Source organism: Aythya marila (assembly GCF_965140915.1).
Source record: "Aythya marila genome assembly, contig: HAP1_HAP1_SCAFFOLD_304, whole genome shotgun sequence".
NCBI classification, from domain to species: domain Eukaryota; kingdom Metazoa; phylum Chordata; class Aves; order Anseriformes; family Anatidae; genus Aythya; species Aythya marila.
Genome location: NW_028137351.1, coordinates 81,855 through 98,146, shown reverse-complemented (window position 1 = coordinate 98,146; position 16,292 = coordinate 81,855). Strand labels below are relative to the sequence as shown.

Sequence of the window (16,292 nt, the reverse complement as noted above, 5' to 3'; positions counted from 1 at the left end):
GGGGCGCTGGGCATGCTGCTGGGGCTGCTGGAGGTGGGCTGCGGCTGCACACAGGCCAGCTGGCACGCTGGCCCCAGCGCCTTGGCCCTGGCCCCCAGCGGCTGCAAAGTCTCGCTGGGGGTCTTTGTCCCCGGCTGCTGGCGCTGCAGCGTCTTGGCCCCGCTGGCCTGGGGACAGAGCCTGTCCTGGGGCCGCACGGCACGGGGCTCCCCACTCGGAGTCTCCGGCAGCAGCCGCGCTCTGCGGGGAGGTGGCGCCGCTGCTCCTTGCCCCCCTGCAGCCCCCGGGCTTCGCGCTCTCTTGCTGGGTGCCGTGGTGCTGTTGATCGCCAGCTGCTGCCCGCTGCTGCCTGCTTCCCTGCTGCTGCCAGCCACCGTGCTGCTGCCACCCGTCTTCCCCTGGCACGGTCTCTTGCGGCCTTGGCCAGCCTGGCCCAGCAGCGTCTTCCTCTCCTTGCCGGGGGGGTTCTCTGTCGTCGGCCTCCTGTGCTGGCAGCTCTGCGCTGTCCCGGGGGTGCTGCTGGGCGCAGGGCGCTTGGCCCCCCGCTTGGTGCCGGTGGACGCAGGGGCAGGCGGGGGGCTCTTGAGGGGACCCAGGGGGCGTTTGGGCAGGGGTCTCCTATGGTCAGTGCGGCCCTTGGGGTTGGGGCGTTTCTTGGGGGAACTCGGGGGGGATTTGGGCTGGGGTCTACTAAGGGCACTGGGGACCTTGGGGTTGGGGCGTTTCTTGGGGGACCTCGGTGGGGATTTGGGCTGGGGTCTACTAAGGGCACTGCGGCCCTTGGGGTTGGGGCGTTTCTTGGGAGAACTCGGGGGGGATTTGGGCTGGGGTCTACTAAGGGCACTGGGGACCTTGGGGTTGGGGCGGGTCTTGAGGGAACGCTGGGGGGGTTGGGGCAGGGGTCTACTAAGGGCACTGAGGAGCTGGGTGTCAGGGAGGCTCCTGGGGGGACTCAGGGGTGGACTGGGTAGGGGGCTCCTAAGCGCACTGGGCAGGGGACTGGCTGCAGGGCTGAGCGGGGGGCTCACTGCTGGCACGACGGGGGACTGCAGCGACAGCCCACCCTCAAGCTTCTCGGGGCGCAGCCCAGGGGTTGAGGGGACCTCACCGAGGGCTCCTGTGGCTTCCAGTCCCTGCGTGCTCGGCTCCTCGATGTCCTCGCAGAGGTCGGGCAGCTGCGAGAGGAAGCGGCTGAGGGCAGGACTGCTGGGCAAATCGGGGAAGGCGTCCTGGGGCTCCACGGCATCGAGCCAGCTGAGCAGCTCCTCCATGCCGGGGATGGGGATGTCCAGGTCGGCCAGGAGCTCGTCCTGCATGTGCTGCAGCTGCTGGCTGTCCCCTGCCAGCTCTGGAAAGGCCTCGGCAAAGGCATCAGGGCCCAGCTCGGGCAGCTGCGGGGGCTCCTCAGGCACCTGCGGGGCTGTCGCCGCTGAGGACGAAGCAAGAAAATCCCCCAAGACGGGCGATGTCAGCTTTCCCATGGCCCCTGGGTGTGGGGCGCCCAGCGGCCGGCTGTGCCAGCCCCAAACTCACCGTCAGGCGTCGCCGTCTGGGTGCTGGCGGTCCTTGGAGCCTGGGCAGGCTTGGGGGCAGTGGGGCCGGGCAGCGGGGGCCCCTGGTCCTCGCTGAGCCCCACGGTGTGCAAGCAGGGCTCCGGCAGCTGCCCCCGGCTGCTGCTCAGGGTGCGGGGCGTGGGGAGCGCCTGCCCCCGCAGCGGAGGCCCCGGGACGAGGGGTGGCGGGGGGTTGCGCTGGGCGGGGGCCTGCAACAGGCAGGTGCCTGCGGGGTGCAGGAGCTCCCCATGGAGCACGGCCCTGGGCCCCAGCCCCAGCGCATGGTGGGGTACCAGTGTCCCCGTCACCATGGGCTGTCCCCACTGATGGACGGGGGCACAGGGAGGAGCGGTGTGGGGGAGCTGCCCCCCGGCGGGGAGCTGCACCAGCTGCAGCTGGTGCCCCATGGTTGGGAGCTGCACCAGCTGCAGGTTTTGCTCCACAGCGGGGAGCTGCACCAGCTGCAGGTTTTGCCCCACAGCGGGGAGCTGCACCAGCTGCAGCTGGTGCCCCACGGCGGGGAGCTGCCCCACAGCAGGGAGCTGCCCCCCGGCGGGGAGCTGCCCAAGCTGCAGGTGGTGCCCCTGGGCTGGGAGGTGCCCCCCAGGTGGCAGCTGCACCCCGGCGGGGAGCTGCAGCACCTGCCCCTGGACCCCCGGCACCACGTGCCAGACGGTGGCCTGGGGCAGCGCGGAGGGGAGGGTGGGTACCTGCGGGGGCTGCAAGGGCAGCGCCGTCGCTCCGGGGAGGGAGGGCAGCAGCCAGGCAGCCACCGTTGGCGGCACGGCTGGGACGACGAAGGGGGAGTTTTGCGTCTGCGCAAGCCGCGGAAGCCGTCTGGGGAAACCCTCTGTGGGAAAAAGGCCGCTGGGCTGAGCTCTGGGGCGCTGGGCTCGCCAGCAGGGCCGCAGCCCCGGGAGGAGCGGGAGCCGGCTGCTGGACCTGCCATGGTGGCTGGAGAGTGGGGCGGTTGCTTGGGGAACCCGGGCAACGGGGGTTCCGTCCCAACGGCTCACCAGCCCCTCGCCGACATCTTGGGGAGGACTGCAGGCTTTGGACCCAAGCAGGCTGCCCAGCGCAAGACTTGGCCATGTTCATTAGAACATTACTAGCCTCTAAGCCTCATGGCATCACCTTCCATCTTGACTGCTAAACCTCCTTGCTCCCTACTATCTTCTTTGCCAAGATACAGCTGTCCGTCCACATTTACTTTTCCTACTTGGCTGGACTGAATTTAAGAAGGGAGCTTGCAACTCTTCCTCTTGTTTGCCACTTCATCATCAAACCAGATGAAAACCATTTGCCTTTAACCTCTTTATTTCAGGCCTTCTTTCCTAGTGGCCATTCAAAACTGGGAAAAAAATAGTCTACCAAGTGGGGTTTTTTTTTGATTTGATAATAAATCTGCAGACTGTTAAGTCATCAAGCACTTCAAGACTGTTTGAAATAATCTCGAGATTAATATAAAAGGAATTCCTCACACACGCTGCGGCCGCTTACCTTTAGTATAGTCGTTGGATGCGATGGAGCAGTATTTCTTGCTTTCGCCTGCACTGGAAGTCTTCCCTTCCTTGTAAGGTTGTTTACTGCTCTCACTTCTGCATTACTGACATGAAGAGCCATCTGGAGGATGGGATTCTTCCTTCTTCTCCCGTGTTATCTTCTGGAAACGAGGATCTAAGTGTTCCAAGGAGCCTTTTGCTTTCCTGGTGTTTCTCCTTTTTCTTCTTTTTCTTCTCCTTTTTCTTCTTTTTCTTACGCTTGCGATTGGCATTGTCAAAGCGGAGCGCACAGAAACACAAATCATGAAGTCTGAAAGAAACATGCAAGTTAAAAAGGGAAAAAAAGATGTGGCACTTGTTGCCTATATGAAACCTGATTTATTTTACCACAGGTGATGATTTGCAGCATGTCAGCTATTTTGTGGTGCTTTGTGCACACGCAACTTACTTTAGATGCAGCAAACTTAAGCTGTCAGATTGAAGGACCATAGGTCCTGGTTTGTACACAGATCATTAACAACGGCTAGCTCTGGAATACGTGCAAGCAGAAAAAATCTTTTAACCTAATCTGGAATGGTGTACGGATGTGATTCGAACTATGTGGTCCAAAGCTAGTGCTCTGACACAATTCAGCAAGAGCTTTCCTGTCTTCACTGATCAACCTAACAACATGATCCCCAGCCAGCTGGTGCTATCTAAAGAACTTAGAAACTACCAGAAAAAAAAAAAAAAAAAAAAAAAAAAAAAAAAGGAAGACATGAGAAGCACCCAGAAAAGAATTAGGATAAAAAATGCGGAGTATGCCGGAATCCTTGCTTACTTGGAATCCTTCTCTCCATGTTTATCCTTAGACTTCTTTTTCTTCCAGAACTTGTGATATTTTTGCATTTTTTTCACCACCTAAAAGCTCCTTTTCTATCTTTCTGTCTTTCCTTTCTATTTCACTTTCACTACCTTCTGCACGGGTATATTTTCTTTTTCTGTTTCCTTCTGTTTCATTTTTCTGGCGACAGTTCTCCAAATGAGCTGACACAGGTGGAAGCGCATGTCTTTCACGAGAATGTCTTCCGGAATGTTGCTGAGGTACCGAGCAACGATGCAAGTCTGCTCGGGGTGTGCCAAAGCGACGTACATCTTCCTCTCTCAAGAGGGAACCGTGAGGCCATCTGCTTTTGTAATGATAATGCTTATGTGACCTGCTGTAGTAAGTTGCAGTCGATCTGTCAAAGGCTGAATCGCCGTGAGAGAACTTTCTCTCTCTACTGTCTCCTGTCGCATGAGGTGAATAGTAATCACTGTAATAGCCACATCTTTCCCATCTCCGTGCTTCGTCTCGATAGTATCTTTCTCTGCTCCAACTTCTTTCCCCTTTGGATCGGTAGTACCTATTGCTACTTTGTTCTGATCTTCCTCCGCTGCCAGATCTGTACTTTGAATATTTGACTGCTCTTCTGCCATTCTCAGGGCTGTTTCTTTCACGAGGGAAAGATCTGTACCTGCTTCCCTCCCAGTACTCCTGCTTGTGACTCTTTTGCTCAACAAATTCCACGCTCTGAGAACACCTCCTCTTGCTGGAAGGACCTGCTTTTTGACTCTCCTTCTCTTCACTAGGAGCATGTTCCCTCTTGCTTCGGTAATGCTCTTTCTCAGTGGTTTTAGTCTTGTCCTTTGTATCTTGGCGTCTATCTGCAATAGCTAAGGAAGAAAGATTGTTAGAGCTACATTCAGTGTCAGACTTGAGAGAGGAAGTTTGCCGCAATTTCTCACCAGGCTCACAAGACTCTTTGCCGGACAAAACATTTTCTTTTGAAATGAGGTCACGTTCTTTTGATCTTCTTGCTTTCTCCTTGTCTCCACAGTCATCACATTGGTACTGGGCGAGGTATTCATCATTCCCAGGAGATTTCGGAGGTTCCGCAACACTGCATAAAATAAAAACCCATTTCTCACTTCTGCTGAAGGACGTGAATATTAAGAGTAAAACCTTCCAAAGGCAAACAAACAAACAAAAACCTCCGGACTACAGGAACCCTCGCAATGATATGCCATTTAGAAACCTCTCCTGTGATTAGGACACCTTCTTCAGCTCCCAGAGAAAGTGCTTTTTCCCCTCTTGCTTCTGAAGCCATTGCACTAAAAAAGCAAACGCATCTGTCTCCTTCCAGAATCACAGAATCACAGAATTTTCTAGGTTGGAAGAGACCTCAAGGTCATCGAGTCCAACCTCCAACCTAACGCTAACAGCCCTCCACTAAACCATATCCCTAAGCTCTACATCTAAGCGTCTTTTGAAGACTTCCAGGGATGGTGACTCCACCACTTCCCTGGGCAGCCTGTTCCAATGCCTCACAACCCTTTCTGTAAAGAAGTTCTTTCTAACATCTAACCTAAAACTCCCCTGGCTCAACTTAAGCCCATTCCCCCTCGTCCTGTCACCACGCACGTGGGAGAACAGGCCAACCCCCACCTCTCTACAGCCTCCTTTAAGGTATCTGTAAAGAGCAATAAGGTCACCCCTGAGCCTCCTCTTCTCCAGGCTGAACAAGCCCAGCTCCCTCAGCCGCTCCTCGTAGGACTTGTTCTCCAGGCCCCTCACCAGCTTCGTCGCCCTTCTCTGCACCCGCTCAAGCACCTCGATGTCCTTCTTGTAGCGAGGGGCCCAAAACTGAACACAGTACTCGAGGTGCGGCCTCACCAGAGCTGAGTACAGGGGGACGATCACCTCCCTAGCCCTGCTGGTCACGCTGTTCCTAATACAAGCCAGGATGCCGTTGGCCTTCTTGGCCACCTGAGCACACTGCTGGCTCATATTCAGCCGACTGTCCACCATCACTCCCAGGTCCTTCTCTGCCTGGCAGCTTTCCAACCATTCCTCTCCCAGCCTGTAGCTCTGCTTGGGGTTATTGCGCCCCAGGTGCAGGACCCGGCACTTGGCCTTGTTAAACTTCATGCAGTTGACCTCAGCCCATCGGTCCAGCCTATCCAGATCCTCCTGCAGAGCTTTCCTACCCTCAAGCAGATCGACACACGCACCTAACTTGGTGTCATCTGCGAACTTACTGAGGGTGCACTCGATGCCCTCGTCCAGATCATCGATGAAGATATTAAAGAGGACCGGCCCCAGCACCGAGCCCTGGGGGACGCTCTGAGAAAAAAGGCATAGGGGCGAGCGGGGAACAGCCAGTGTTTCTCCAGACAGTGGAGAAAAATGGAAAAACATTCTATAAAGGAACACAAGTTCTCCTTGAGGCACCAACCTGCATCAGAGTGATATGCTCAGTGCTGATCATTAGTTCTGTTCGTGACACTGGACACACAGTATGGAATTGTACTAATTTAAATCCTTCCATTAAATACTATTAGTAGACAGATAAAACTGTAACGAACTTCCATAAAGTCTTGTCTTAATCAGACTGTGCTCATTTTACCTCATTTCCTCTGACAAGCTGTTCAGCTGGCTGGCTCTGAAGGACTCCGTGATGACTTCTCGATTGACTGAAGGCATAGCTCCAGGCATCTGCAATTAAAACGCACAAGTCAGCAGACAAAAAAATACTATTTGTAGTAGTACTGAGGACTAGTCTTGTCAGAATGTCTCCATTAAATGGTAAGCAAGACCGCTGTGAGTTGTATGCATTATCTACACTTCAAAGATAACCCCAACTCACCCCCCAAAATCTACTTTAGGAAACTTAGGAATTTTTATCTCAGCTGAGCTTAAGTTGACAAGTTCTAATGTAAGCTCAGGTCTGCAAATTCTAAGGAGATAATACCACAAAGTCTTACGATCACATGTGTGCTGTGTTTTCTCAGTATTTCACCTGAATTAGGAACACAATAAACACTCCCGAATACATCGTAGGTGAGAAATTCTCGATGGAGCAAATCTATGTTTCAAGCGATCCATTTGTTTTAGAAAAGAACATCTCAGAAGGTTTAACAGGTTCAACTCGGCAAGTGGAATCATCAAGTTTCAGTCCGTTTTCTTTAGATTCAGTAACTAACCTAATAGCACCATTTAGTGAATCTGTTTTTGGCAGCTCATGCTGGGATCTTCCTTTGTCAGCATTCTGACAGGAAGAATTGGAATGCTGCAATGTACGGACTACCTTTCCAACCAAAATTCCATTAGAGGACATTGCATTGCATTTCAAATTCCTTTGAAATAAGCCCTTTGACTCCTCCTCAGATTTTCCTGAAGATTCTGCACCATAAGGGACTGTGTTATCAGAGCTGAGTTTAGGATTTTCATTCACTGTTGGCTCCACAAAAATTTCATCAGAAACTTTTTTGTTTGTTTGCATTTGCTTCATTTGCATTACCGAATTTGTAATTGTGGATGAAGGAACAGCCTGGTAGAGATCTTCATCCTCCACAGCACTGCTAAGACAGTCAGGCTGTGACACAGTCTGACGAGCAGGCAATTTATTGTGAATACTGATGGTGATCTTCTGTTTTCTTGACGTATCAGTCATTGAAGGCCTGGTAATTGCCTGGTTTTGAACACAGGCCATTGGTGGTGCTGAAGATGGCCTTTTTAGGGTGACACCAGTGGTCTTTGTGTCCTCTTTTATGGATCCATTTCCATTTAAACGGCTTGAATTCTGTATTTAAAAAGAAGAAATTGCAAGATGGATTAACGCAAACACTGCATGTAACATTTTGAAACACAAAACTCTCCTACTGAGTGTTTCTACAAATGGTCTTAACACCTAAAAAGAAAAACACACTGCCCTTTAAGGATAAATGCAAGTCCAATAAGCGTATTCAATTCCTGCTTTTGGTTTACTGCAGATTGGTATCAAATTAACATCATCTTTGAAAACCAGCCAAGCAACTTAACATTACCTGCTGCTATTCCCAAATATATTTATTTTCCCCTTTAAACATACCCTGAAAAGCCTGAAGTAATCGTTCTGGTGCTCAGGAATAAGACATTTAGTTTTCCCTGTCTTAGCTAAAGTGACGAGGATAGGAAAAACAAGTCCTCTTTTAAATGATTTGAGGATTAGTACACTCTGCTTAAATAGTCAAAGAGCGTAGCTCTCTGTGCTTTAGAAAGCTGTCTTGGAGGTATAAAGTAATGGAGTCGCATGGCTGCACAATTTAGCAGTAACCACTGTTTGAATGACTCTGGCTGTAGCATGAGGGCTGTGAAGAAAGCTGCAGCGTGGGAAGGAAAACAAAACTAAGATGCCGAAAACCAAACAAAAAACCCCACACCAAACCCCAAACCCACTAGCAGTTTGGTGCCGTTATCTGCCCTCCCGCTTCCCTGAATTACCTTAATCATATGAGGAAGAAGTCGTGGTCCCAGAAATCCAGCCTGCTTACTATTAGCCCCCTGCTGACCAGGAGGGAATGAACAGGGATAAGATGGTGCTGGCAAGTAAAACGCACGTTCTCCAAGTGTCAAATCATAGCGCCTTCAGAAAAGAGCAGTGATCGTAGTTTAGTTTTTCTTTCAGCCTACTCTTGGATTAAATCCCATCCTATCATTTTAGAGGAACAGCTCATACGATATGGAAGCCTTCTCCACAGAAGGCTTCGCCAAGACTACAGACTGAAAAGTAGAGAACAGTCTTCCTACTAAGACTATCACTTGCAGAGCAATAATTCATTCTTACACCACAGATGACCTTCATTTCTCTCCTTCTCTAAAGTAGCCAGCTACAGATAACACATAGATAGCAATTTACACAAGTGCTGCAGTTTAAGGCCAAGCAACAAAAGACAATAAACGACACAGAGAATTTCAGGTTAGACAGAACTGAATTAGACAAATAATAATCTTCTCCCGGGATAGCAAGAAAAACACTTGCAAAACAGAAAAATATCAATAACAGGAAAGTAAATCTCTTCTGAACACATTTTAAGATTTGTTATTACCTGATATAAAAAAGTATGTAAGCTTGCTGACCAAGAACTCTTTTAATGTCAGTACGCACTACTTTAGCATCATTCATCTGATACCAAAGTCCATTACCAGCCTGCAAATAAAGACAACGATTTCTTTAGGTGAATTGCACGTTTTCCAATTGAAATCACGGATAGGAACAAAATACACACATGTCAAATAAAAATATAATGAAATCTTTTTCCCTAGAAACAGTAGCTGCTAGTCATGCTTTAATTGGTTTGCCAGCACAACCTTTACCCTGTTAGAAATGCTGTTGACTTCTACCTTTACATAGCATATATAGTGTCCTGAGTGACAGCTGACACCGTGATGTACCAGCACCGCGTATAAGGCATAGAGCAGTGGTTCTCCCATTGACTGCGACATGTAGGCTCTCAGGTCCAAATACTCCGGATATTTCACCTCCTAAAGAGACATCAAGAAGATAGAAAAATTATCCCAGAGTACTTCGTGGACTAGCCAGAGAAAAACACTTCCAAAAAACACAGACTAGAATTGATTTCTAGAATATATTTCTCGAATATATTTCTTGATTCACTACAAATAAGTCTTCCCATAAACAACGGTTAAGACTAGAAGTTGCAGAGAACTGTTTCCTGATGAATCAGCCTTCTCAGAGGAAAGCATATGCTTCTTGTCAAGCGGGAACTTTATTGATATTAAGAGAAAGAATAAGCCATAGTCGTTAGTCTACAATTATTGTCTGAAAATATTAACAACTTTCAGCTTTGGGGGATGTCCCATTACGCAATGATATAGTTGCATTACAGTGGTAAATATACCTTGTTGATCTTTCCACCTGTGAAATCTGCAAATCTTTTCAGTGATATTGTGAGAACCTTGGAAGAACGGTGTATGGTAAATCTCTTGGATGCAGGAACCATCTTTTTACACCTTAAAAACAAGCAGAGATAAGTGTTTGAAGGCATCTTCTTTTTTCGCCCCCAAAACAAACTCCTTTTAATGTCTCACGCATGCCTATGCTATTTGAATGATATTTACTTGCATAATAGGTTGGTCTTTTTTCTTTTCATAAACCCATGCACTGCGTGTCAGGTTTGTTAATACACAGAAGAAGGTCAATTTTCCCAACAACTCAGAGCATAGCGGGAACAGGAATCTCTCACAAAAGGGTATGACCAGGTTGGATGGCAAGGTACCATTTCTTGGTCTACAAAAGTGGCTATTTGAACTCCAATCCTGGATACATTCTTTCAGCTTTCAAGGGAAATACAAATACTGAAAGCGGAACGAGAGAGCCTTGGTTCCCAGGGCTAGAAATTGCAAATAATCTCCAACATAGGTCGACTATCAACATCAAAAATACAACAGAAACACATGGTCATTCTACAGGAGGGAGACATTTAACAGTAGGAAGTCTTCATGTACTGAGCTTGTCTGGAAAGACACTGAACCCATCTGCCATCCTTTGAAACAAAATAGTTCAGTTTGACACATTGCCCGCTCCAAGGTAGGACCTACGGTGTAAGCAGTGAAAATTAGCCACTAGCCCAGAGAACAACGGAAACTGGGCAGTTTACATCAAGAAAAGTACTGTCGAGAGCTAATAAAGAGAAAGAACAAAAGTAGCTCTTTTTGAATTCTGATGGCAAAATACAAGCCAGAGAATTGCAAACCCATAGGGAATGCCTATGAACAAGACTTCCCCCCTCCAAAGAAACAAAAATCCAAGTCTTTTATAAACTTCCACAAAACTTGTAAGTAGATCCAAAGTTTAGAGGTAGTCCAACAGAGTCATGCAACATAGAAAACTGACATCTAGGATTAAGACCTAAGTCGTCAAAATCTTACTCGCTACATTTATAGCAATTCTCTCCATCCAGCTCTTCAGGTTTCACAAAGAGTTCCAGAGCTCTGCTAACAGACGAAACCGCCTAGAGCAGCGAGAAAGAAGAGCGCAAAGTCACCGTAATTCAAAATTCCAGACACATACTAGTAGTTTATAAGAGAATCTTACTAACATACTCAAGCGATCTACTAGGAGCACTGTGAAGAAGGAGGCAGAAAGAGCATGCTCAGCATTGACCTCACCTGGAAGGCATTTGACTTTGGAACAAATACTTTCCCAGTTGCCTACACAGCATCTATAGTGTGCTTTGTCATCAATACTGGGGACAAATTCATCAGTCTAACAATTAGATGTATATTGAGGTAGAACAACAAAGAAGTATGACAGCATTATAATTTTTGCAGAAAGAGAATTCTTTCCCCTTAAACCCAATGCAAATGTGGAGACTATTTACATGGGTTCCACGGAAGGACAGAGTCCAATCCACTTCCTTAGCACCACCAAGCTCTTATGTTTTAACATTATATGTGGTTTGGTTTTTTAAGTTAAACAAGTTTAATTTAGAAAGTTATGCATGTACTTAAACATCATGAATTATATTTAGAAAACATCTTACCTTTATATCCAAAGTGATATCAAGAAATGCCTCATACGTATCTGAAACTGCTTTGCAATTCAAGCACTTCACTGGAAGCAAAATATAAATGCTTAACATTATGTGAAGGAGACTAACTGCCCAAATTCAAGTTGTTGACAGATACTACTTTAGACAAACTACAGACTGCTTTACTACCGACAAAAGACACAGATCAGTTCTAAGGACAGGAATATTTTTTCAAGTACCTCTCGATCTTAGAAATCCTCCAAATATTTGATGAATGATGGTGGTAGCTTGAGAAGATCTGTCCAATCTGGAAATAAATTATAATCAGACCTCAGAAGATTTAAGGCACAGAGTTAACTCTTCAAAGAGTTTGATGAAAACCAAGGATGATGTAGACTTGCGTTGCTGATAGTAAATAAGGCACTAAAAGGTGCTAGAGATCATTTCTGAGAGTAAATAAAGGACTAGAAGGTGCTAGAGAATGTATGAAAGTGAACTTGTTTATGCTTACTCGGTGCTTCCGTTCAAGCACGCTTCCTGCATAGCATCAACAGTATAGCGCAAGAACTCGTGTGCGTCTTCTTGACTGCCAAAACGGAAATGTTGTCCTATTCCTAAATAAGAAGATGATAGTATTGACCTCATTTAAAAATGAAATCATTCTTGTATTTCTAAAATCTCTCTTCATTGGAGTGTTAAAACCACTTAGACACATCAAATAATTATTTGAAGATTACAAGCTATCGAAAAGAAACACATCTGAAGCCACTTACGACTGAGATTACTGATAACATGCGTAGGCTCGATGGCATCAACAGTGCAACGCAGGGCCTGGTTAATGTGAGTCTCCATCGTGCACATCATGCAAAAATCTTGTTCACGACCTGAAGAGTGAAAGAACAAAGCATCCCAGTCCAGCAAAATATCCATACCTACAAACATCTAAGTACAATTTAAACTATAGATACAATATCCACTCTCCTTGCTACATTCTATTCTCCCAAGATGCCAATGTCCCAACAGTCTTGTAACATTTCATTTCACACAACTTGACAGAAGAAAAATATCCACTAAGCCTGTATTCAAATGCATTTTGTGATGAGAAATCTAAAAGACTACTGCAAAGTCGCAGTTGTAAAGGCTGACAGGAATGTGAACTCCACAGGCTGCAAAATGTATTACTCTCTAAAATTACTACCAAATGCATTACTGTCCAATGCACTTCATTATTCCCATGAAGCAATAAATGATCCTTTAATAAACAAACAAACAAACAAACAAACAAATAACTAAATAAATAAAACATGGTGCATTAATTGCACTCCATATGCTATTCGGAGCCCACTGCTAATACAGTGCTCAAAGCCAGCTGCTACAGGTAAAATCAGGCAAATAAGCTTATCTCACAGAATCACTGCTGTTCTTTCACCTTCAGAGCTATCCAACAGATTCAAAATACTGTTAGAAAGTACTCACATGACTGGCTGTGCTCAAGAGAAAGCATGTAATTGGCAAGTGGGGGTGTGTAGGTCAAACACTGTAGAGTAGCATTAAGAAAACATGTGTTGCCAAGATTGTACAGGCCAACTCCAACACTTTGTGTTTCTTGCCAATCCATACAAATCTTCTCAGGTGGAAAAAGAATGCTCTGTGGCGGAGCAATTCCATCATTAACGACTGCAAGAAAGTTAAATTTAAAAAGAGATCTTGTTTGTTTGTTTCGAAGAAAGGTATTTAAAAAAGTACTATTCTGCAGGAGCACCTAGAGGAGCTAGCTACAATCCAAACAAGAAAAACCTATTGCAGACAGCTTTAATACCACCAAATTCAAATTGGCTGGTCAACACAATGTTTTGGGGGAAAAAAACAAAAACAAACAAAAAAAAACTTTAGTCAACCATTTTAATTTTTCTAAGGCAAGGCTAACTGCCATTCTGTTTGTAGCACCTAATGCCAAGTTCCTCTCCATCTATAATCTTTAACCTGATTAACTCAACTACTGTTTTTTTCCGTATTATAACTTAAACCACAAACTTAGACTTGAAATTATACGGTAAAAACGTAAAAACTAGGAACTAGGAATGACGGTACCCCTACAGATACCAGATCTTTTCCTGAGCAATGTTATCCTTCAAAAAACCTGTGAAAAATGGAAGCTGTGAATAGCAACAATCAAACACTTTTCTCTGCAAAACAGAAAAGACATGGAGGAATCTCTGCATTACAAAAAGCTCCCCATATTTCTCTGTTGACTGTAAATATATCAAAATTAATTTCTGTAACATCAGTCACTTCAGTTGCCTTAGGGGATTCGCTTTTCAAGTCTTTGTTCACGGTAGTCCCCTTCTCTATCAGTGCAACAAGTAAGAACTGCATTTTCTACTTTTGCTTTGAAGACAATGGAGGCAGGATAAAACGCACACTTACTTAGATCTCTTGGGGCAAAAGCCTTAGATTTTTCAGATGATCTACAGTAAATAGCACCTCCACGTCCTTGGGCCACAGAGACTTGGCTTGAATCTTCTGCAGGCACTATCCGGCCCCAGTTGGCGGTGCGTGACATCAGTATTTTAGGACTTGGTTTCTTGGATTTGCCAGACCGCCTTGAAGAGGGCTTTTTAGGCTTTGAAGATTTGGGCTTCTTAGCTACGGTCATTGTTCACATCTGCGACAGAGACAGAAGTTCTGGTTGACGTAAGACTATCAAGAAGCATTCCAAGAAGAAAAGAGTAACAGAAGTCCTGTCACTTAATCTCAAAGAAACAGCCTTAAGAACTAAATCGCTGGTATGAATGATTTAAAAAGAATCCCCAAACTAAACACACAAAGTGAAAATTTCCATCTAAACTCTATCAGTATTACTTTTCGCTTCTGCAGAACTAGTGGCTGATGCCACTTCTTTCCCTTCCGTAGGATTTTAATCCATTACAACTCTGGAGTCTTTTTAATATAAAAATGTAGAAGACATTCTCTGAGGGGAATCAGTTATTTATTGATTTCCGGAGTTGCGCAATTATCTGTTAATTAGTACCTATGATCTAATAGATAATTGTTGCAATTATCTATTGCTGGCATTAGTAACGGAACACTATTACTTCACTGCCTGCGTTTTTCTGTTTCGTCTGCACAAAGGTACCCAGAACTCACTGCTACTTTTCTTCTGTCTTTCCAGGGCTCGCCCTCTACCTCACTGTCTACTGCACCAGTCATGAGGGGTTTGTTGTGATTCTATAATGAGCCTAGCTTTTAAATACACCTTTTCTGGGCGTCACTTGGTGACGGCAAGTTAATTTGTGAGGGCTCCTCAGTCTACATCATGCGGTCGCTTTTTCCAGGTGAAAAAGCGGAGCCGTAAGTGGCAGTACACTAAAGCCCTGGCATGCTGAGATCCAAGAGGAGAGATGTTTGGCCCTCCTTTTCACTCCTGGGAACCATATACCTCAAAACCCACAGAGGATGGGCTATATCTCAGAGAAATCTTGGGAAAGGAGAGCATGAAGAGCATGTTTGCAAATTTATTTCTCCCTGGGCTTCTTCTGCTTCTCCAAGAAAGACGAGTTTGAATATAACTTTGGCAGCAGTACTTCTGGTGTTTTACTCCTACCACATTTAAAACTCCTACGAAAAACTGAAAAGTTAGACTAAAAAGCAGCTCTTTCCGTTCTCCTTTCTAAAGTTTCACGCTTTCCTCATGCAAAACAACAGGGGAATGTAAGCTAGAAACGGAAATGCTGAATGTAAAACAAAACAAAACAAACCTCAGCCCTCCAGGACAAAAGCCAATAACTGCTACAAAGTCCTTTTTAAAATGCTGATTAGGTTTCAAGGTGATACCGCTTTAAATAAGCGTAGTTGTGTGTCCATAGGCAGAAGCTGAATAATGACAGGATGAACTTCTATACTTCATGTTTTGTTACTGTCTTACTGTAGCACACAGGGACTTGTTACCTTTAGGGAAACCACTAACCTCATGGGGGGTTTAAAACATAAGCTAGTTTGTTATACCAAAATGACGGAGAGAACAAAGCATAAAGTGCTTTCAGATTTCTAGCACGCCTTGATTGCTGTCCATTAAACTTCAGACACGTTAAACAAAACACAGTAAATAAGAAAACTCCTAGTCCCACAGCTGGCAAATTGTGTGCAGAGGTTGTAATTAGAACTTTTTTGCCCTGACGTTTTACATTTAAAATTGATTTTAAATCCATTCTATACACACTTTCCATTCCTGAAAAAACAATACGCAAACCTGACAAATGCATTTACATGAGAAATGAAGTCGTCCTTGTCCGATTGGAAGACTAAGGTGACAGCTCCTGGGCTCAGGGATAAGCTCCGATCTTCACCAGTGACAGCTCCTTTTTTAGGATTGAAAGGGAAAATGTTTCAGCAACACATTGGAAACATACTTAAGGGACAAGAAACAAAATCAAGACTGCAGTGAGAAGGAGAACAGAAAAACAATACTGGGGGGAAAGGAAAGGAAAGGAAAGGAAAGGAAAGGAAAGGAAAGGAAAGGAAAGGAAAGGAAAGGAAAGGAAAGGAAAGGAAAGGAAAGGAAAGGAAAGGAAAGGAAAGGAAAGGAAAGGAAAGGAAAGGAAAGGAAAGGAAAGGAAAGGAAAGGAAAGGAAAGGAAAGGAAAGGAAAAAAGAAAAAAAGGGAAGGGAAGGGAAGGGAAGGGAAGGGAAGGGAAGGGAAGGGAAGGGAAGGGAAGGGAAGGGAAGGGAAGGGAAGGGAAGGGAAGGGAAGGGAAGGGAAGGGAAGGGAAGGGAAGGGAAGGGAAGGGAAGGGAAGGGAAGGGAAGGGAAGGGAAGGGAAGGGAAGGGAAGGGAAGGGAAGGGAAGGGAAGACCTTGATCTTTATACTGACCAATGAGATAAGCCTTACACATTTTTAAGTTTAT

The 16,292-nt window shown here is 46.0% G+C and overlaps 2 protein-coding genes across 2 annotated transcripts; both read right to left on the bottom strand.

Moving 5' to 3' along the window:
• Positions 1-3,623: 3,623 nt before the first annotated feature.
• Positions 3,624-6,912, bottom strand: LOC309890876 (uncharacterized protein; the record flags this gene model as incomplete). The annotated part of the gene is given in 3 exon segments (XM_082785273.1): positions 3,624-3,946; positions 3,948-4,527; positions 6,899-6,912. Coding segments are annotated over 3 exon segments (669 nt in total). The 3' UTR covers positions 3,624-3,871.
• A 30-nt stretch (positions 6,913-6,942) lies between these two features.
• LOC309890875 (ubiquitin carboxyl-terminal hydrolase 42-like) lies at positions 6,943-14,045 on the bottom strand (the record flags this gene model as incomplete). Its single annotated transcript, XM_082785272.1, has 12 exons — positions 6,943-7,659; positions 8,340-8,481; positions 8,945-9,045; positions 9,240-9,380; positions 9,758-9,869; positions 10,788-10,870; positions 11,402-11,472; positions 11,629-11,696; positions 11,901-12,003; positions 12,163-12,273; positions 12,866-13,066; positions 13,817-14,045. 12 exons carry the CDS (start codon positions 14,043-14,045, stop codon positions 6,943-6,945), a joined length of 2,079 nt encoding a protein of 692 aa, XP_082641398.1.
• Between the last annotated feature and the right edge of the window lie 2,247 nt (positions 14,046-16,292).